Source organism: Calliopsis andreniformis, chromosome 3 (genome assembly GCF_051401765.1).
Source record: "Calliopsis andreniformis isolate RMS-2024a chromosome 3, iyCalAndr_principal, whole genome shotgun sequence".
Classification (NCBI taxonomy): Eukaryota; Metazoa; Arthropoda; class Insecta; order Hymenoptera; family Andrenidae; genus Calliopsis; species Calliopsis andreniformis.
In genome coordinates this window covers 28,626,052-28,646,713 of record NC_135064.1, presented here as the reverse complement: position 1 = coordinate 28,646,713, position 20,662 = coordinate 28,626,052, and the positions used below count along the sequence as shown (strand labels likewise).

The 20,662-nt window shown below is 31.2% G+C and overlaps 4 protein-coding genes across 10 annotated transcripts; 2 read left to right on the top strand and 2 right to left on the bottom strand.

Annotated features, from left to right (window-relative positions):
• Positions 1–11: 11 nt before the first annotated feature.
• LOC143189076 (N-acetylglucosamine-6-phosphate deacetylase) lies at positions 12–2,548 on the top strand. The gene is made up of 7 exons (XM_076393718.1): positions 12–547; positions 910–1,184; positions 1,329–1,458; positions 1,569–1,657; positions 1,756–1,900; positions 1,969–2,145; positions 2,262–2,548. The coding sequence occupies exons 1-7, from the start codon at positions 337–339 to the stop codon at positions 2,459–2,461; spliced, it is 1,227 nt and encodes a 408-aa protein (XP_076249833.1). The 5' UTR covers positions 12–336; the 3' UTR covers positions 2,462–2,548.
• Positions 2,549–2,723: 175 nt separating this feature from the next.
• LOC143189075 (uncharacterized) lies at positions 2,724–10,589 on the bottom strand. Of its 3 annotated transcripts, none has more exons than XM_076393717.1 (15): positions 10,168–10,589; positions 8,191–8,321; positions 8,033–8,090; positions 7,883–7,953; positions 7,377–7,553; positions 6,937–7,035; positions 5,661–5,759; positions 5,359–5,457; positions 5,175–5,273; positions 5,000–5,098; positions 4,401–4,499; positions 4,218–4,316; positions 4,030–4,134; positions 3,675–3,758; positions 2,724–3,297 (listed from the first exon to the last, which is right to left on the bottom strand). In XM_076393717.1, the coding sequence occupies exons 1-15, from the start codon at positions 10,176–10,178 to the stop codon at positions 3,257–3,259; spliced, it is 1,371 nt and encodes a 456-aa protein (XP_076249832.1). In that variant the 5' UTR covers positions 10,179–10,589; the 3' UTR covers positions 2,724–3,256. The 3 variants fall into 3 exon arrangements, with proteins under 3 accessions (XP_076249832.1, XP_076249830.1, XP_076249831.1); XM_076393715.1 differs by having other exon boundaries at positions 2,737–3,297; positions 3,499–3,758; positions 10,168–10,523; XM_076393716.1 differs by lacking the exon at positions 6,937–7,035 and having other exon boundaries at positions 2,740–3,297; positions 3,499–3,758; positions 10,168–10,513.
• An 854-nt stretch (positions 10,590–11,443) lies between these two features.
• Positions 11,444–14,973, top strand: Pain (transient receptor potential cation channel family member painless). 2 transcript variants are annotated; one of them, XM_076374716.1, is made up of 4 exons: positions 11,477–11,516; positions 11,629–11,833; positions 12,055–13,164; positions 13,241–14,972. In XM_076374716.1, the coding sequence occupies exons 3-4, from the start codon at positions 12,072–12,074 to the stop codon at positions 14,824–14,826; spliced, it is 2,679 nt and encodes an 892-aa protein (XP_076230831.1). In that variant the 5' UTR covers positions 11,477–11,516; positions 11,629–11,833; positions 12,055–12,071; the 3' UTR covers positions 14,827–14,972. The 2 variants fall into 2 exon arrangements, with proteins under 2 accessions (XP_076230832.1, XP_076230831.1); XM_076374717.1 differs by having other exon boundaries at positions 11,444–11,747; positions 13,241–14,973.
• LOC143177006 (gamma-tubulin complex component 2) lies at positions 13,173–20,641 on the bottom strand. Of its 4 annotated transcripts, none has more exons than XM_076374719.1 (18): positions 20,453–20,641; positions 20,165–20,335; positions 19,937–20,081; positions 19,688–19,859; positions 19,474–19,617; positions 19,230–19,384; positions 19,011–19,139; positions 18,761–18,937; positions 18,490–18,664; positions 18,206–18,399; positions 17,911–18,121; positions 17,668–17,836; positions 17,397–17,571; positions 17,160–17,303; positions 16,537–16,614; positions 15,487–15,647; positions 15,274–15,378; positions 13,173–13,208 (listed from the first exon to the last, which is right to left on the bottom strand). In XM_076374719.1, the coding sequence occupies exons 1-17, from the start codon at positions 20,503–20,505 to the stop codon at positions 15,294–15,296; spliced, it is 2,538 nt and encodes an 845-aa protein (XP_076230834.1). In that variant the 5' UTR covers positions 20,506–20,641; the 3' UTR covers positions 13,173–13,208; positions 15,274–15,293. The 4 variants fall into 4 exon arrangements, with proteins under 4 accessions (XP_076230834.1, XP_076230835.1, XP_076230833.1 ...); XM_076374720.1 differs by lacking the exon at positions 13,173–13,208 and adding an exon at positions 14,992–15,064; XM_076374718.1 differs by lacking the exon at positions 13,173–13,208 and having other exon boundaries at positions 15,078–15,378.
• Between the last annotated feature and the right edge of the window lie 21 nt (positions 20,642–20,662).

The following is a 20,662-nucleotide window of genomic DNA, read 5'->3' as shown; positions in this document are numbered from 1 at the left end:
ATCTAGAATTTGCTTGCATGTACAAAATGTGTATATACGTACATACACATAATGTTTGTAATAATGTCTATAATGCATTCTTAACAATACAAAGAATACAAAACTCTACTGACAAAGATACTTAAGGCGACATCTTTAAAAATTTGTACGATTTAAAGGTCAATATACCTCTTGATAGGCTTTTGTGTTTCGTATTCGATAACTTCGTTCGTGTGTGATGAAGTGATAATACATATGTAGAAAACGTTGAACCGTATAAATACAAGTTTTCTTATAATAATAAAAGTTCTCTGTTCGATTATTTTTTGATGTAAACAATTTTTGCATTGTGTCGATATGTTGCAGAGGGATCAGAAGATTTTGAAGCAGTTCTACAACTGTCAAATTTTACGTGATCACAAGATCTTAATCGAAGATCTATGGGTACGCAACGGAAAAATCGTTGATCCTGAAAAAATTTTTTACGATGAAAAAATTAAACCAGATATTAAAATTGATTGCAATGGAGCGTTAATTTCACCCGGCTATATTGATCTTCAAATTAATGGTACTCAGTGAAAATATTTATTATAATTTTTATGATAACTGTCATGGCTTGTATGTGTTTTACATGCTGTATTATACGTTATATATGTATACATGGATACATACCTGCATCAAGAATTAAGTTATGAATTTTTGCAAACAGTTTTTCATTTCATTTGAATTATTTTATATTTATAATAGTGAATTCAATCAATAATTGATCCTTATTATTTATGTTCATATTTTCTTTATATAATAATTTAGTAGCAATCAAATGAATCAGTATGTTAAGGTATTCTTGAAAAGGTTTTTCTAGGTTTGTTAGTACTTAGATGCAGATCATTATATGTGTAATATGAAATTAATTATAATATCATTTATCAGGTGGCTTTGGTATAGATTTTACACATAATGTTGACAATGTACAACATGGAATTGATAAGGTGGCTACAAAATTAATAGAGTTTGGTGTAACATCATTCTGTCCAACCTTAGTAACATCACCTAAAGAAACGTATCATAAAGTATTGCCAAATATTAAAAAGAGAAGTGGTGGAAAACAAGGAGCAGCTATATTGGGAGTTCATTTAGAAGGACCTTTTATTAGTCCAAGTAAAAAAGGAGCTCACCCAGAAAATTATATTAGAAAATTTGAAAATGCAAGTTTTCAAATATTTTTAGCTTGTATATTGTATATGAATATTTTAAACAAACTTTTATGCTTAAGTAAATACATACAAATTTTAATTGTATGATTCTTACGTATAACATTTTTAAATTATATTTTCTAATTTAATTTTTAGGGATTTCAGTCATTAATTGATATGTATGGCACCTTAGATAATGTTTGCCTTCTTACATTGGCTCCAGAACTGCCTAATGCTCAAATTGTCATTGCAGAATTGTGCAAAAAGAATATTAAAGTTTCCCTTGGTAAGGCATACATAAATTATATTACTTTTATAAGAATGATTATATCATATTTCTTTATTAGGCAATATACCCCTCAGAATTGATTTCATTTTATTGCAAAAATGTTTCAGGACACTCTGTAGGAAACTTACATGAAGGAGAAGATGCTGTAAAAAGTGGAGCTTCGTTCATTACACATCTCTTCAATGCAATGTTACCAGTAATTATGCAGACAATTGTGGAAACCATTATGTTTTTCATTTTAATAAACAATGTGGAATACTATGAAGTAAATAAAAATAAATTATTTATTTGTAGTTTCATCACAGAGATCCTGGATTAGTTGGTCTTTTAACTTCCGATCAAATTCCAAATGGAAGAACTATTCATTATGGGATAATTGCAGATGGGATTCATACTCATCCTGCAGCATTGCGCATAGCTCACAGAACACATCCTGAAGGTTTCAATACTGTTCTGTATTTTGATCAAATTTCTTGTTCAATTGCTTCATTTAATCTTGTTCTCTAGGACTTGTTTTGGTAACTGATGCAATATCAGCATTGGGTTTAGAAGAAGGTGTACATCAGCTAGGACAGTACAAGATAGAAATGCGTATGGGACGCGCATATATTGTTGGAACAGATACTTTATGTGGTAGTACGGCGGAAATGTTGAAATGCGTGCGTCATTTCAAAGAAGCAACAGGTAATTGGAATTTGTCTTTATAGAAAAATATTTCATTTTCACTGTTTAATACAAAAAATTATCATCTATTCAGTTATGTTAAATTTAAAGCTATTGCATAATGATTTTCTTTTTAGGTTGTTCAATAGTGGAGGCTTTAGAGGCTGCAACTCTCCATCCAGCAAGAACTCTTGGTATTGAAAAAGTTAAAGGAGTTCTCAATTATGGAGCAGATGCTGATTTTGTAATGCTAGATAAAAATCTACAACTTTTGTCAACATGGATTTCTGGAGAATGTGTTTATAATACAATCTGTGATGTCAAAAACTGCCAGTAAAACAAATTTCAAATATTACATATTTTAACTGTTCTTCATGATATTAACATTGGATGGCTTGTAAGTATTCTTTTAGCCATACTAATGTTTGACCATATATCCTAAACTTCTTGTATATTTTCTATAGATAAATTTCCAGAAAATATATATATTTTATATTTTTTATCATACAATATAGTAAGACTTTATAAAAGTAAGTTTTTACTAATCAACGTCTTTCATAATTTAATAATTGATATAATAAATAATAATACTTGATGTATTGGATTCAATAATACATAGTTTTAATAAATTGACAATAAACTTTTCTGCCATAAGTTAAATCAATTATACATATATTAAGAGAAGAATATTCTATGATATTTCTAACATTCTTTTGAAGTAAAAAATAAAAATGATTTGCTGCATTAAAATTTTATTTAATATGTATTTTAAAGTTAAATCTAATATACATGTATTAAGATAAAAAGAGAAACTCTTGTTTTGTTGGTTATAACATCATTCTAACGTTACATATTTAACATTGTCAGTATTAGTGTCTACATAGTGCATTGTTGGCTATGATTTATAATAGTAATTGTCATTGAATAAAATGTTAGAGTTTCATGAAAATATTCCTTTCATGTTTTTCTTAATTGCATACTTAACTATAAAATTAACAGCACCAGGTGTTGAGAAATTGTCGTTTGGTAACGAAATATTGTTACTTTACACGAATGTAAATACACGTTGTATCCTGTAAGGACGGCATTTCAATAAACAACGTCCTTCAAATTGCATAAATACGGTGAATGCTTAATACCAAATGAATGTGCTGGGGAAATGTCCAGAACAACCTGTAAATAGTAATAATTGTAAAAAAAGAAAGAATTATGTACATATTTTATTGATTTTGTATTATGTGCAAGGTATATTGAACGAAAACCTATTGTTAAGTGCATGTGTTTCAGTTTACTTTATATGCTAACTTGAATCAAGATATTCTTTCGGGCCCTATTTATTGGCTATTACCACTGTAGGAAAAAAATTGCAAGTACTTTTTCCGGACAGTGAGCTCCTGGTCCTGGAATTTCTGAATGACCGTCGGGTAGCTGATAACGAGCACTTATGCTATAAGCAGGACTTTTCACTCTAATCGCGTCTGATTTTACGGTTTCATACGTTCCTGGTCCAGGAACTAAAACACGATCATCCGTAAAAACTTTTTGTCTACCAGAAATTGAATAAGCCGGTGCAGTTTTTTTGTTGCCTTCTTTCGTTCCACCAAGAGCAGAAGGAATGTTGTAAATATTTGGTGCTGAAACAGAATAAAAGCGGAAGAGTTTTTATTAACATTTTATTTTTAATTTTGTAAGTTATTATTACGGTGTTAGTTTAAATCCTCTTCTATGCATTAAAATTGAAGAAATTTTCATTATCATGAGGTAAGATGGAACAAAAATGTTATACATACTAAATCATGCTACTATAACTATATATACATACATACATAGTATATATACATACTATCCATATTATAAGGATTATATAAAATAAGCAGATATAACATATGAAATTTATGGCTTTACCTGGTATATTGTTTGGCTTATCTATGTTTGTCCTAAGTCCAAAACTAAATTGTAATGCTTTTTCCAATAAAAGCATAGCTTTTTCAGGGCTGTATTTGCCTGGACCTTTGAATGAAACATCAAATCTATTGAATAAAATAAATAGAAAAAAAAGAGAATATAAAAAAAGGTCTAGAGCATAACAATACCTGGTATAGAATCCGTTTCATGTATTTCTGTTTTAACTCCAAAACTGTATTGAGGAGATTTGTTTAGGTTTACCTTTTCTGGATGATAACTTCCAGGTGCTATAGTTGGAATATGTTAAATAAATAACCTTTAAGTACTTTTATCAATATTTCGTAAAAAAAAAAAATATTAATATTTCTTACCAGGTACATCATTAGGTTTTTCAACAAATGCCTTCAAACCAAATGAATATTGTGGAGATTTATCTAAATTGACTTTCTCTGGAGAATAGGTGCCAGGAGCTACAAAATTAGAAAGTCTTATGCGGTTTTATTAAAGAAATGTATCAACGTAAATTGTGCAATAATTCTTGTTTTTTTTTCTAAACATTTTGTAACAGATAATAATGATATTAGTATTAAAATAATTAGAAATTAGAAAAATACTAAAAATAAATTAAGAAAAAGCATGAAAAGCTCAAATATATTTTTGGTAAGACATTGCATTACAACTTCAATTCATTATGAATTAATATTAGCATGTACCTTTATTGAAGCTGCATTAAAATGTTATATGGTCTAATAAGTGTTATCAGTTGTTTAGTATCCAACACCGTTACCCGGTGTATCCCTAGGCTTATTCAAGGATTTTTTTCCAAATTTAATACTTCTGTTGGATAGTAGTCAACAAGAGCTACTAAAGCAATTAAAATATTAGTGTTCATTCCTGTGAATTGTTAAACCTATACCAACTGAATTTATAAACTAAAAAAACTCCAAAGTAATAATTCAAATAGTTTCACCTGGATTGTCATTGGGTTTTTCTGGTGTTCCTTTTCCAGCTAAGCTATATTGAGGTCCTTTGTCTAAGTTTACCTTTTCAGGACTGTATGTACCAGGTGCTTTGACGAAGACATAATATTGAAAGTACTAAGAAACATTTATATGTATATTATAGTACTAAACATAAAAATTTACCTGGAGTGTCATTTGGTTTGTTCGATATTCCTTTTCCTGATAAACTGTATTGTGGACCTTTATTTAAGTTTACCTTTTCTGGGCAATAGTCTCCAGGTGCTACAATATTGTACTTTTGTTAACTATTTTACTGATAAGAATAGTGTATTATTAAAAGTAATATTACTATTACAAAACTCTCTACCTGGATTATCACTTGGTTTATCAAGCTGTGTTCTCAATCCAAAACTATATTCTGGTGACTTATCAAGATTTACCTTCTCAGGGAAATAAGTACCAGGTGCTGAAAATTAATTTATTCTATTTATTCCTTAAAAAAAATTTCACAGCAATAGCAGCAACTGAAGTGTACTTTCTATCATGTTGAAAGTTCGATATTTATGTTTGAAAGTTCAAACATAAATATACTACATTAAATGTTTGAACTGACTAGTTAAAAGGATTAGGTCAACAAAGTGTCAATTGTGACAATTTTTGAACAATTACCTGGCGTATCGTTTAATTTTTCAAGAGGTGGTCTAAGTCCGAAGGTGAACTGCGGTGTATTGTTCAATCTTACCTTCTCCAGACAATAAGTTCCGGGTGCTGATATTGTAATGAAAGAAAAACTTTATTATACATATATTAAAAAATGAATATATCTATGATAGCTTGTAAGGTGATCTATTTATAGCTAGGTCACTTGAAACGTCTTTATTGCTTTTAATGGTAGGAATTGTTTGATTTTCTAAGGAGTAATTTTCTTGCTCGCGGTGGAATCTTTTGATCTCAAAAGTTTTTTTTTAAATACTTCTTCTAATCAATATCGAAACCAACAAAGACGTTTGGCGTAATCGAAATACAAATATAAAAGTTTGTATATTCGATTTAATTACTTGCACTCGTTATAATTTTACGTAAAATTTCGAATATAAGCTGTTACGCATGCAATATGTATGTGTATGGTGCAATTGTATAATCTTCAAGCGTTGTTTATTTATTCCACTCTACTCGCAAAATATTAGATAATTGTCTACTTTAAGGAGAAAGTCCTATTCATCAAGCTATTAATTGTAAAAAGCAAAATATACGGAATCAGGGATGGTTACTGTTTAGATTATGTAATTACTATGTAGGGAATACAGTAATTAAGGATTGTTATACAATAAGATCAAGTGCCTAAAATTTAATGAAACTTATTTTCCAATGTTTAAATGTTTCTTTACTCATGAAGTCACCTTACATTAGCTCGTCGAGTAGACAAGCCAATTTACTTACGGTTAAAGTAGCTCACACATTTTTAAGTCAAAGTATGTATGTAAACATTACGTATGTAATAAAACAGTATGTATGTAATGCTTACATACATACATTGTTGCTAGACTATCGCGCGATTGCTATAAAATACCGACATAATTACTTTTCTGGAATATAAATGTTAGAAAAAGTTGTACCGCTACAGTTGCTCCCTAATGTATTTTATATTTTGTTTTTATGATTTCTTCAACTACCTACACATATATAATAGAATGGTTTAAAATCGGTTCTACAATTTCTACAGAATAGTGAATAGTATTATGGATTTCCAAATATATTTAGTTACCTCTACCTCGATTTAGTTTTATGAAATAATATTGAGCCGTGTTGAAAGCAGTAGAAATAAGTATTTCTGCTTATTAAAAATTGCAAATAACCTGATTATGATTAGTAGGTATTTGGTCGATTAGTAGGATTGAAATATAAAGTTGTATGGGTACAAGTTTTATCGTGGGTTGATAGTTACCAGGAATATCGCTCGGTTTATCCAGTACAGCTTTCAAGCCGAAACTGTACTCAGGGGCTTTTTCGAGATTCACCTTTTCGGTGCAATAGTCACTGGGTGCTACGATTAAGATGCATTTATCGAAAAATTTGCACGAATAATGATGCGGGGTATTTCGAGATAAAAGACTAGACCATATTACGTTTTGTAAAACGTAATGTATACCTACTACTTACTTACACAAAACTGACGATAAAACGCGAAAAGAAAAGAATGTTAGAACTACACGCTAATGATTTTACAATTAGTTCTCGTTACACATTTTTCTAAATTTGTATGATACGATTTAAAATAGAAAAAAGTAATACCATTATATGGTATAATCTTTCTTTTATGTTCATTATAATTTATACTTAATAGAAATATAAAAAATCAGTAAGTATAAAAAAGTTCACACTCACCAGGTGTGGAGCTAATCTTCTCGATCTGTGTCTTAATACCAAATGTGTACTTCGGTGAACTATCTAAAATGATTTTTTCAGCTTTTTCCGGATTATAATCACCAGGTGCTGGTGTCATTTCTTGTTTCGCAGATTTTGTACGGCCGTGTAAAGATGATGCTGGTGCTACATCTTTCCCTATATGCAAGTAATATAGCAAATTACAATCATTGATTCTACCGAAGCATCAAGTACGTTTTAAAAGCATGATAATTATTAAACAGAACGAAAGGGAATTCCTTAAAAGATATTTATTAAACCGCCTACGTTCTCACGGATTATTACTGCTTCGGAGTTTGATCGATACCTCATTCCCTTTGTAATGTTACGTTATATTAACGTTTCTTATTTACTTTTTGACGCTATCTCAATAAGTGCCCCTAATTGAAGTATTCTTTCAAGTCTCACATATACTATTTGATTTTTCATACTTGTTTTATTTCGTTTTCAAAATACAATTGCCCTACCTTTTGCGCTAAGCCCTGAAACGTTGTACTGACCAGGACCTGGTCCGGGACTATCGTTTTTCATCGTGTGTCTATAAGAAATTTAAATAAAAGTTAGCTTGAATTAGGTAAAAGAGCGCAGACTACATTTTAAATTCGCAATTATATTACCTGCTTCCAAAGGAAAAGGCGGGTGCCCTACCCCTCTTCGAATCGGGAACGGTTTTTCCTGGAAACATTTTCAATTTTAGCTATGTTCAGTTTTAGTATGTAACACATGTAACTAATAAAAATGTAAGAAAATAATCCATTTTAAGAATCATATGTACCGATTAACGGTGGTAAAGTGACGCAAGCTGGTCCTGGACTACTGTACTCGGCTGCAATAGGACCGCGCCTCTTCGTTGGTGTCCATGGTCTTTGAGTCATACCACCCATATTTCTTTTACTTTTCGTAGTCCTTATAAAGGAAATAGTTTTCAATAATTTCGATGTATGTTGACGATATACCGAATGTTTATATCTCGTATACTTTTAAATAGGTATAGCGATTCTTTGCTTTTTAAAGTTTGAAATATTCGCGTCGATCAACCCGAATCCTTTCAAATGTGGTTTTTTATTTCCTTTTTGAACGTTATAGACATTAAACAATAAATCAGTAAATTCAAAGCATGTATAAAGAATTTATGTCCGATCAGTTATTGAAGTTTGATCGAGAGAATCGCCGTGACTCGCTGTATTTCATTCTTTCTACTTGTAAAATAATAAGATCTCTCCAGAATTGCGCAACGTACGGTAGTGGCCTCGACAGACGGGCCACAGAAACAACTTACGAATAACCATATAAGAATATGTCCATGGTGGGTATTCAAAGTCGCCCACCATTTGACATTGAACTGAATAAAACATGAATATATCACAAATTGTACGGTGTTCGAACAATCCAAATAAATGCAGGTCGAACGAATGACTCATGACCCACTTATAGTCTTTTTATTTTTACATGATACTTACACACAAGCGTATCATGCACTCTAATAATTGTAACTAGAATGACTTTTAAAAAGTTGCATGGTATACTTACAATTAAATTACAATTAATAGAATGTACTATACTGTTTCATTAGATTGATGCGAAATTAAGGTTGTCGATCTGTCGATTGTGTGTTTATCTTCAACAATTGTTCGAACTTAAGCTCTAACGAAATATTATGTACATACATACAGAAATTACGCTTCCTTAATGTTTCACTTTTAGTCATGATTTGTTTACCGATTCATTTTAGTTTTCTTTAAATAGCTTTATGTTGCGACCCTTACCTATACAAACAATATGCTTTTACGAAATTGTACACATACGTTTGCGTGTGTCGTTTTCCTTTTTTTTTCATTTTTTTGGAGTAGTATATACTATATGTAATATACATATACGTAAATACACGTACTTTTAAATGCCAAGGTACTATATTTGAGAAACGACCATTTCTCTCAAAGTATCATACTTATCGAGTTGGGTCTGCCACTTGAAATGGTAATTTTTAGAAAAGCTACTGCATGAATCATCATTTTCTTACGATTATTGAACAAGTTACCATTTATGTCTTTATAACGTTGTTAACTACGAGCTCATTCATAGGGAATGATGCATATTTGTTTACAGCATGTTCGACTAATCGGGATTACTCAGTGTCGCACCTTCTCGTACAGATCCAATCGGATCTGAAATATTCTCAGCTACCTTAGATCGATATTAATTTTAAATGCAAACAAAGATTTGATAAAAGCTACTGAAAATATTACTAATTCAAACTATTCAGTAATAATTATACCAATAATTATATATTTAAGTATATTATATCGACATTGTAAATACATAGAACTGTACAAATCCAATAATTACATTATTGGATAACAGAATACGACGCAAGAGTAGCTATGCTATGTTATGCTTTAATAGTAGAATAGCACGATAATGAGTCGGAAGAGGAACGGCAGAATCATATTTACGTCACGCGGTATATTTGCAACTATAAGTACATATAGTAAACATTCTGCTATACATGAATGTTATAAACTATATTTCACAAATTACAAACTACTACGCTATTTACTATCGAATATGTTGCCATGAATATGTAATAATTAAGTTTCAACGGTAATATCAAAATAACAACATTATATTACATATATATTATCTCTTTCTAATATTAATAAATAATTTTATTTTAAAATATACACGAATGTTAAGCCAATTTAAGTTGGTTATAATACATATTAATGCAACTTAAATGTATTTTATGGTTTACCTGAGTAACATAAAATTTATGCTGCAGCTGAGATTAGTCGAGTCATTGGTTGAAGATGCCAGATGATTGAAAGGATTAAATTATTATTTATCAATGACACGAAAGACCAGAACCTTTTGGTTCTCACCAACCAAAACACCTCCACTCAAAACGCTTTCCTTCTCGGCACTGCTCGGCACTGAATGAATGTTAATTGTGCGCGCCGCGACGCATGTGGTTCGTCATCCCCACTCCGTGCTTTACCTGACATGTGACGTACTTTTTGCAAGTGTGCCTCATAACGCATGCGCTTCCTTGTGAACGCTCATCTTTTTAATTACATTTTCTTCTTTATATGTAACAGGTAGTGTTCGTTCTTTTTAATCAATTATGATTCTTTTTAAAGTCCTTTTCAACTAACGTTCCTTTAAAACTAACAAATATGATTTCTATTCAATTTGCGAAAATATAATAAAATAAATCACGACGATTCGCAAATACGTGTAATCGCTAAATAAATAAATGAGCTAAACGTACGTGTGATAAGTGATTCGAGCACTGTTGTATTTCGTATATCGTGTACAACCTACGCGTTCTAATATTCGTTCTCCGAATCCAACTTCCACTCCATTCTCAACATTTTCGGCCTTTTTATGTTCTGCGTTCAATGTCCCAGAGGTCAGACGAAAGTTAAAATCGGAGAATCGCGCCATCACGATGCATACCATATATGTACTGTACGTAGTACATACATTGTATTTCTTTACTGTCAGTAATATCTATAATGTACATACATATCTAAGTATATATTTTGTTATGTATTCTGATAAATATCTTATTGATTATCGGTCATTTTTTTTCTGTTTTAAATCAATACGTATATTTGCTGAGCTGAACATGTTTTTCAGGAGATAATATATTTAAGCCAATTTAAGGGATGTAATAAACCAATGCAGTTAACGTTAACGTTAATCAATTTCGATCAAATGAACCGTGATCTAAAATATGTCGAACACATATAATGAATTATTCAAAGATTTAATATACTTATTTCACTGCAATCTCTGGCATTATTGTTGATTTTACTTCTCCTAAGAATATTAGTAAAAACTTTGTATCTCGGTGTATTTTTACATTTATAAAATTGGCTAGATATGTATCTACAATTTATTCTATAAATTAGTAATAATTTGAATCGAAAAAAGTTCGACTGAATGTCGTCGATTTGAATGGAACGATCAGACTCGATGCCTTCTTCGACTTGCTGGTGTCAAAAGCAGCACTGTCACGACCACTGTCCGACACTTGATCGTTTCCCTCTCTTTTTCAACGCTGACATCACGATACAGAGAGCTGGTTTGGTTACCAAAGTAAGTATGTAAGCATGTATGTAACTCAGCGCAGTCTATTCTATACCGGATGGTGTAGATTGGTGTAGATAGAGACAGAGACATTTGTAACGTTTTCGTATTATCATTTCAGATGTACGTAAAATTTTCGAGCAGAGAATGTGTTCAATGATGCGATCGAAACTCCGTTCTTCACTTGTGTTTTGATCCTGTATCAATCATCGAGATAGTTAAGAGAATTTGTGCCGGAAGGTGTGGTACTTGCATCGAAACGCTTAAGGCCTTAAAACAAGATAAAACATCTTTCTAGAATTTCACGTAGCCTATTCGTTACAAAAGTAAGAATTTCGAGAAAATTATCGCGAGTCAAAAAATACAAATTTTCATTTCATTATACTTTTACATATTTTATTGTACTCATTGTCGGCTTTAGTTTTAAGAAATGGATGTTTCATTGTTAGTAAATTTCATCTAAAGCATCTAAAGTCTCTTAAATAACGTACTTATACATATTTCGATTCCATTCTTTTTCGTACTCTTGTTCTAATTCATTTTTCAGGATTATTAAGCGTAGTTATGGATCCCGAAGACGATTTGATTCACATGCATCTGCTACGCGATTATACTTTAAACATTCTGAAATCTCAAACACTTCATAAGCAGCTTTTGGAGAGTTTGCATTTGAAAGATTTTAAGTCTTTTAAAAGTCTCTTTGAGCAAATCCTAAAAACTCAATCGACCAGCTTCGATGTAAATTACGTCCATCCTAATGAATCGGATAAGACATATCTGGACATCGCCTGTAAAAATGGTCTGACGGAATTTGTAAAATTTTTACTGGCAGCAGGAGCGAAAGTGAACAGAGTCAATGAAAGTTACAATCGAGGACCTATTCACTTTGCCGCCGAAAATGGACATACGGAGGTTCTCGACGTGCTCCTGGATGAGCCTACGATTAATCCGAATTTGGAAGCTGGTCATCAAACAGCCTTACATATGGCAGTCAAAAGAAATGACTTTAACTCCGTGGAACTTTTACTGACAAAAGGTGCTAGTCCTAACATTCCTAACAATAAGGGTTTAACTGCTCTTCACATGGCGGCAATGAAGGGTCAGAGAGACATAGTGGAGCTGATCCTGCAAAAATCGCAGCACGCGTTGGATTTAGACAGCTACAAAGATTATAACGATGAAACTACTAGAGACGTTCTACAGAAGAACCTGCCAGATATTTCTCTTCCCTCTGTTCAAAAAAGGGGTGCGAACGTACATGATCTTAAATACTACTTGAATGCAAACGACGAAATGAATTTTTTCAAGTGTATTAAAACAGTTCCTGATGACGTTGTGAATAATGTGGTAGAGGACTTGATTGAAATGGCCGTTCAACGGAACCTTAAAAATACTGTTAATACGTTATTGGAGAAAATTCAGGGGCATGGATATAATTTAGACAAAGCTGCCAACATAGCAATTCAGCGAGGCTCGCCTAATATTCTTGAGCTAATATTGAATGCGAATGGTGAGGTTCGAAGCAGCAATTTGCTTTTAAATGCTTGCTTGGAATTGGATATACCAGGAAAAGAAAATTCGCAAATCATGTCTGATCGTTTAAAATGTCTAAAGCTGATCCTTGAAAGGGATGATGTAGACGTCCGATGTACAGATAGTGAGTTCTTTCCTTTTTGTGTGTTTTCCTTGTAATTGTATTTTCTGAAAATAAATGATTACTTATTAACTTTTAGGTAAAGGGAACACTCCTCTGCATTATGCAGCTAGAGCTGACTGTCGAGAGGCAGTGACATTACTACTGGAAAAAGGTAGTTACATCGGTCATATGAATAATCTTGGCGTTCCACCTGTGGCTCACATTTCCGAATCTACTTTATCCCAGTATTTCGATAATTGCATACAAACTAAGAAAGAGCGACCAAAAGAGTACACGATCGAATTTGATTATAAATGCTTGATCCCTCACGATGATCCGCATTCTGAGAAATTACAAGACAAGAGTTTCACCGAACAGAAACGGGAAATGGACGTTTTTCAATATTTAGCCAATAATAGCAGTTTAAAGCATTTATTAAAGCATCCCCTTTTATCCTTGTTTTTGTATCTGAAGTGGCAGAAGATAAGATGTATTCTCTACGTAAATTTCATCTTTTATTTTCTTCTTTGTGTACTATTGAATGCTTACGTTGTGTTTGCAAGTTATAACAACATCGATAGGAGAATATTGACGAATTCGAGCGAACAAGTAAAAGAAGAAGCAATCGAATCAACTTCACTGAATGTTTTGCAAATTTTAACGGGATTTACTTTGGCGATTCTCGTTATAAGAGAAATCCTTCAAGTGATCTCCTCGCCATGTCATTACGTATCAAAGTTCGATAATTGGCTGGAAGTAATCTTGATATTCTTCGGATTCTGGTTGCTATACGATGCTCAAGTCCCAGTTGCTGTCGTAGTAATTCTACTATCCGCCTGGGAATTAGTAATAGTGATCGGTCAGCATCCCTGGATGTCTACCGATATCGAGATGTTCAAAAAGGTATCAATTAATTTCATGCGTTTTCTATTCCTCTATGGATTCCTCATCTTATCCTTCGCGTTGGCCTTTTTTGCTCTCTTTAAAAACGATGATAACTTCCCTGATATTGGTCACTCATTGTTCAAAACCATTATCATGCTCACCGGAGAATTTGATGCCAATGACATACCTTTCGTCTCTTACCCGATTCTAAGTCGTTTAGTCTTCGTACTCTTTGTTTTTCTCATCGCGATTGTATTATTCAATTTACTGAACGGTCTGGCTGTCAGTAACACAGCAGACATTCTTAGCAAGGCAGAATTAGTCGGTTTGATTACTAGAATACAACTAGTCACCTATATAGAAAATATCGCGATTCGTGCGCCCTTCATTCACAGAACCCACTGCTTACTCTGTCATAGTTTCCTGCAGTCATGTCAATGGAACCCATTCGCGTTCCTATCTAAAAAGATTCTTCTTTTCCCGAGATGTTTGAACAGTGGAAAGCTGGTCTTTCCTTATGATACTCTAAGAGAAGGTTTCATTCACAATCCAAATGATAAAAAATGGACACATGGCAATCTTAAAGATAAAGTATTTCTTGACATTATGAAACAAGTTAATCAGATTCTTTTAAATAGAGATAGGGAATCAAGTACTGAAAAAGTGATTAGTGAATTGGAGAAAATAAAAGATAGATTAGCTTCAATAGAAATTAGTGTGAATGCACTAAATCGAGGCATTGAGAATAACAATCTTAATGCCGGAAGAGATGACGATATTACTTCTTTTATTGCTTGATTAAAAAATTATATAATGAATACAATATGAGATATAATCTATAATTTCAAATACTGTTTACAAAGCTTTTATGCAATGCTAAATATGAACTATTTAGTGAGTACAAAATAAACTTATTCTAACTGATCGATTTAACAAAAACTTTTTATCCATGTTCGTATAAGTGTTACTCTATGCTCTTTCATGCATAAAGTAGACACTTTCTGTTATCATAAAAGATATACTATTTTCAATCAAACTAAAAATAGAAAGTGTATATCAAAAAATAAGAAAATTTAGGGGAACAAAAATGATCAGATTTTTACTATATTAGTACACAACTAAACAGCATTTTCTCAATAGATCAATTTCAATATTATTCTTAACTATTGTATAGAAATACTTATTTTTACAATTTTTAATGCTAACAAAGTAAAATCAATTCATAAATAAATATGAATGTTTTACCTCGATTGAATGCTTGATCTTCAGCCTGAGATTTCTTCTTGTGTCGCAGCCTTTTCTCCTCCACGTTGTACCAGAATATCGGTATAAAATAAGTTGAAATCTAGCCTAATAGAATATTACAAGTATAGCAGTATTATCGAAAACACTTCCTTTTCATATTATTACGATGTAAAGACTAAAAATATATATACGAACTGATGACAAATAACTTACCTACAGAAGACATTTAGAAGTTTTTCATTGTTATTATCACATCCTAAATCACAGATTCTGTCTAGCAGACGGATTAATACTTGTGTAAATTTTTCGTCCAGCGATACAATTGTTTCTTCAAAACTTGCTGCCTTCTCTTTCGACAGGTCTTCATTCTCTTCCTAATAAATTACATAAAACAACGAAAATTTTAATTTCTGACTTTGTTGACAATATATCTTAGAATCTTTAGATGAACCAAAATTAAGAAGCATACATTATGCATATGAATAAATTTTTATAAATTATACATTATCGATGTACGATAGTATAAGTTGGAACTGATGAAGCAAATATATTTAAACCCAAAATAGCTGAAATTGACAATAAAATCATAAATCACCGTAGAGAGAATCTATACAACCTCTAGTAATTTTACAAAAATTGTTGACAAACGATAACAATAAGATCTGAATATGTTGTTCAAATTTATTTTACTAATTGCCATAAGTAAACATAAAAATTCAATTAAATGGATTCCATGTGAGCAATATTGATATCATTGTGATTTCAGTTAATTAAGTTTTTGTGTTGTTTATGGCAATTAAAAGAGAAAATAATTTCAATTGAAAGAAACTACAAAGAAAGAGATCATTATTAAAAACTGTAGCGTGTAATTCTCATGCATGTTCGTACAATACAACTGAACATTAATGACTGTAAAAAAAGTGTTTATTTTCAAATATCTTCTAATTCATATTATGCAATGATACTCATACCCATTTAAGAATATATAATTTTTATGTATTCACGTTTAACATAAAATTTTCATGCAACAATACAATTGCTTTCCGTAGTACATGTTGTACATATGTGTGCTCACAAAACAAAAAATATTCCTCGTGTATGTTTTCAATTTCAAATGAAACAACAGAAGTTCCTATAAAACATATTTCTAATAAATGATAATGTAAAAGTGATGTCTATATCGATTTGGTTGCTATAAAAAAAGGCCTCATGATTCTAATACTACAAAAATGTATAGTAGCAGTTATAACTTTTGAGATGTACCTCGGAATCATAGACATCTTCCTGATAGGTGCCAATCATGGAAGTCAATTCGGCGTCAATGTAGTATGGGCTCATACGCTGACGTCAGCAAAATATTAAGATTTACTTTACAATTAATGTTTCATCTTTACTACAGACGTTTAATATACAATAAAGTCTACTGTTTATAATTGGATATTACTAATAAATACATTATGCAGATTTATTCGATGTTTATATTGCGCACTATTCAGACAAATACTAAGAAAAACATCAGCGTAATGTACCTCGATAACAGGTATATTTCACTTTGTTTAGAAAAGAAACCTGTAGCATCTTTATGTTATTGTAATTAATAAAGCCATTTAAAAGGCATCAGTGGAAGAAATGCAACTTAAAGAAAAAGTTCAATTTTTATTTGGTACATTTATACGGTTGATGAAATCAATTCTAGCCGCATAACAACAAGCTAAAAAAACTATCTATACTATCGAATAGTATAGACGATAAGCGTGTAAAATGAAATAAAGAGGTTTCCGCAGTTAGAAATAATTTCAGCAATCGTGATATATGTACAGCTACATTATAGATTTGCATTACCTGTATACGTTTATATAGTAATACATTTAGTTTATAAAACTTACCTCCATAAAATTACAAAATTCGATACATGCAGTACAGATACCCGTAATACAGCCCAGAAGGTCGGGATCTGTCAGCATGCATTCTTTCAAGTAACTATCTTGTAAGTCTTGGTGTACACTTAAAACATCATCTACATTGCTGACCTAAACGTGAAGTTTTATACTTGATGAATACAATTTTTTATTGCAAACAAGTTGTCTATGATTGATTCCCCAATAAAGACTTTAATATCACACCTTACTCATCTTATTTATGAATGTAAGCCAATTTGGTTCAATAACTTCAACCATCATGTAATATGCCAGGTGTTGAATACAATCGAGCATTCGTTGTCGTAAAGAAAATGCTTGTCTGTATGACATTGCCACGTTATGGGTGAAAGTTTTTGCAATTTTATTGCTAACCCATACCCTAAAATACCACATTGTTGCAATTACTTTTTACTTTTATTTCTTACGTGTTGTGAAAATATTTAAAAAATGACAAGTATACAATGTATGTAACTACCTGCATAAACGTCTTTCAATATATTTACAATAGAACAAGTGTCTGAATAGCATTTGATAACACGCTATTGCCTTCCTGTTAAGTATTAAGGAAACAGGCCACTTAACATCATAGTTAAATACAAATGCTTCCAAACCAGTCAAAGTTTTTTCTGTTTGGAAACAATATTCTGAAACAGGCAATATCATTGTGAAGAATGTCCAGAAATTTCGATATACTTACGTATGTATTACTTAAATTTACCTTTCTCTTCTCTAGTTTGTATGGAAAGTATTCTGAACATTTGGAATTGAAGATCATATGGTAATAATTCAAGTTTCAAATCATCTTTATATGGATCTGAGTCTGCAGTAGACATACGCAATGCAACTTCGAGGAGAGATGCTAAACGATGAATTACAATATCGTACATATTTTTATTTAATTCTGTTTCACAGAGATTCATAAATTGGACCTATAATTCAATTGTATGATATAAATTTGTCAAAATGACGTATAGAAAGTTATTATAGTAAAATATTTGATCAAATAAGCTTACTACAAAATCTCCCTGTGCAAGAAGAAAATAACTTTTTACGCTACGGAGCCTTCCCATCAAATCGTTTTCGTGTATGAGAACCTCTAATAAAGTTTTAGCAGCTTCAGAATATGCTCTATCGATAGCAGCTATATATTTTTGTCCTTGGTGTTGATAAATTAATGGTTCTTGTTTTCCCCATTGGATTGTCTTCCCTAATCATGTAATCAAAAGGACCATCCTTTAAATTATATTGTCCTACTGTCCTTATTATAATCTTACATTCATATTAAGGAGTAACATACCACATTGTCTAATTACATTAAAATATTTTCCAGTTCTTAAAATTGTTTGTGCATGTTCATTTAGAAAGGTAGGAATCCTTTCTGGTCTCATAGTGTATCTTTTTTCCCAGTAATCGGCAGAATAATCTATAGGCAACTCTTCTCTATGAATTAATTCATTATCTTCGACAAAAAACTGAAAGAAACATCTAATGGATAATATAATAAGTTTTTCTAAAATAGGTAGTCAAGTTCATAGATTGTCACAATCTAATAAACGAATTAAATTTACCTCTTCGTATGGATCACATATTACCCCCTTGTAGACCCATTTTTCCAATATTTGCATGTACGGAACGCTTGCCGTTTGTATAAGAAATAAACATAACTCTTTAAATTTTACTTCACCACTAATGTTATTTGCTTGTTCATGCAGAAGACTTAGTACTTTCCCACCTTTTGCATGTGCCTAATATGAAATATTTTTAATAAAATAAAAAATAGTCTATAAAAAATAGAATAAAGAAAATGAAGTAACTGACCTTGCATATTGTGGATGTGATTTGATTAAGAATGGACATTGTAATCATGGTGGATTGAATGTAGAACCAGAGTTTCTGTAAATTTAATTTGCCACGCACATGCTCTGTTTCTAATTGTACAACAAATAGCTGAAACATAACGGATAAAAAACAATGACTTAGCTCTGTTGGTAATTATCCATATTTGAATGTTTGTCAATACCATAATACAACACGTACTAAGTAATCTTTTAGTAAACTTTTTATAGCTCCCCTCAAAGCGTGATTTACTTGACCTTCTTCTGGTAAAATTTTTTCTTCTACAAATCTAGCTGTCATGGAGTAATGAGATGCAAGAGGTAATATTTGCTGTGCCATCTGTTTGTATGATATACCTACAAATGATAATGGCATGATACTTTATAATATACTTTTAGCATGTTCAAGAATTATTCAATAAAACTAAGTTCATTTTTTTTCTTACAAACATCTGAAGTTACATTGAATGTTTTCACTGCATATGGGCTTGCTAAAGGTTCGGATACAATGTAAGAACCATCTATACCTTTTAAACAGTATAAAATATCCCAAAGTAATATGGATTCTTGAGAAATGGCAGGAACAACTTCTGTAAATATATTATTCTTTAGAAAACTGTTTGAATTAACTATTAACATTAGTTTATATAAACTTTTTACTCTGACACTGCATTGCATTTGATTCATTGTAGAAATCCCAAGTTATTCGAGGCCTCTCTTGAACCCAATTGTGTTTAATTATAGATGGCTCTGCTTTTTTTGCAACTGTACTTACTTGTTTATTTAACTTTTTTTCTCCCTCAACAGCAGCTTTGATTACATTTTTGCAAATCTGTATAGCATCATAATATAACATTAAAAGCATATTAAAGTAATATAACATTATATAAGTAGAATAAAGAAAAAAACCTGTGGCAAATCATCTGTAGTAATGGCAGTATTTTTTGTCGAATTTGACATTAACATTGATGTTTGTTTAGCCAAGTAATTTTTTAGTTCTTTGTCTTTTGATATTAATTCTAGAACTTGAACAAATAAACCCAATAAATCTACCCTAAAAAACAAAGAAAATTAGTTGTTAATCTTGTTTGTTCGTGATGGTAGTATATAAGAAAGTCAATGGATAAAGCTACTAACTTTTTTGCTTTTAACTCTTCATATTTTTGAAGAAATAGGTCAGGAATAGGAGAATTGTTTGCTAAACTACGAATACAGCTTTGCGATGCAACAATAGTTAAAGCACTTGTGCTTGTAGGTATACCTTCTTTCTGTAATCTTTCTACATGTTTTTCTGGTGCAGATGATGATCTATTCAATCATTTAGTATTTTTAATATTTTTATGATCACTTATAAGGCTTAATATAAAATTTTTGTATTGAGTAAGGATCACTTAATTGGCTATGAAATATTTTATTTCTACCTACCCTAATAGGCCAATTAATTCAACCACTAAGTGATGTAATTTGAATTCACTCATCTTTTTAAATCAATGAACGATTGTTCAATGCTTTATATTACATATTTTTTAGTCCTTTACAATATTATGGTTGCAATTAGAAATACTAAAACTGTTAACATATTTAAACAATATATTTAAAAAAATGTAATTTGGATTATCATTTGAAACATTTGTT

Coding starts and splice junctions, on each gene's coding strand:
- LOC143189076 (XM_076393718.1), top strand. CDS start 337: ATGTTGCAGAGGGATCAGAAGATTTTGAAGCAGTTCTACAACTGTCAA. Junction 1,459..1,568: donor GAATATTAAAGTTTCCCTTG/GTAAGGCATACA, acceptor AAAATGTTTCAG/GACACTCTGTAGGAAACTTA. Junction 1,658..1,755: donor TCTTCAATGCAATGTTACCA/GTAATTATGCAG, acceptor ATTTATTTGTAG/TTTCATCACAGAGATCCTGG.
- LOC143189075 (XM_076393715.1), bottom strand. Junction 5,458..5,660: donor AAAATTAAACGATACGCCAG/GTAATTGTTCAA, acceptor ATTAATTTTCAG/CACCTGGTACTTATTTCCCT. Junction 4,317..4,400: donor AAAACCTAATGATGTACCTG/GTAAGAAATATT, acceptor TTCCAACTATAG/CACCTGGAAGTTATCATCCA.
- Pain (XM_076374717.1), top strand. CDS start 12,072: ATGGATCCCGAAGACGATTTGATTCACATGCATCTGCTACGCGATTAT. Junction 13,165..13,240: donor AGACGTCCGATGTACAGATA/GTGAGTTCTTTC, acceptor ATTAACTTTTAG/GTAAAGGGAACACTCCTCTG.
- LOC143177006 (XM_076374719.1), bottom strand. CDS start 20,505: ATGAGTGAATTCAAATTACATCACTTAGTGGTTGAATTAATTGGCCTA. Junction 20,082..20,164: donor GAAGAGTTAAAAGCAAAAAA/GTTAGTAGCTTT, acceptor TTTGTTTTTTAG/GGTAGATTTATTGGGTTTAT. Junction 15,379..15,486: donor CTTCTAAATGTCTTCTGTAG/GTAAGTTATTTG, acceptor ATATTCTATTAG/GCTAGATTTCAACTTATTTT.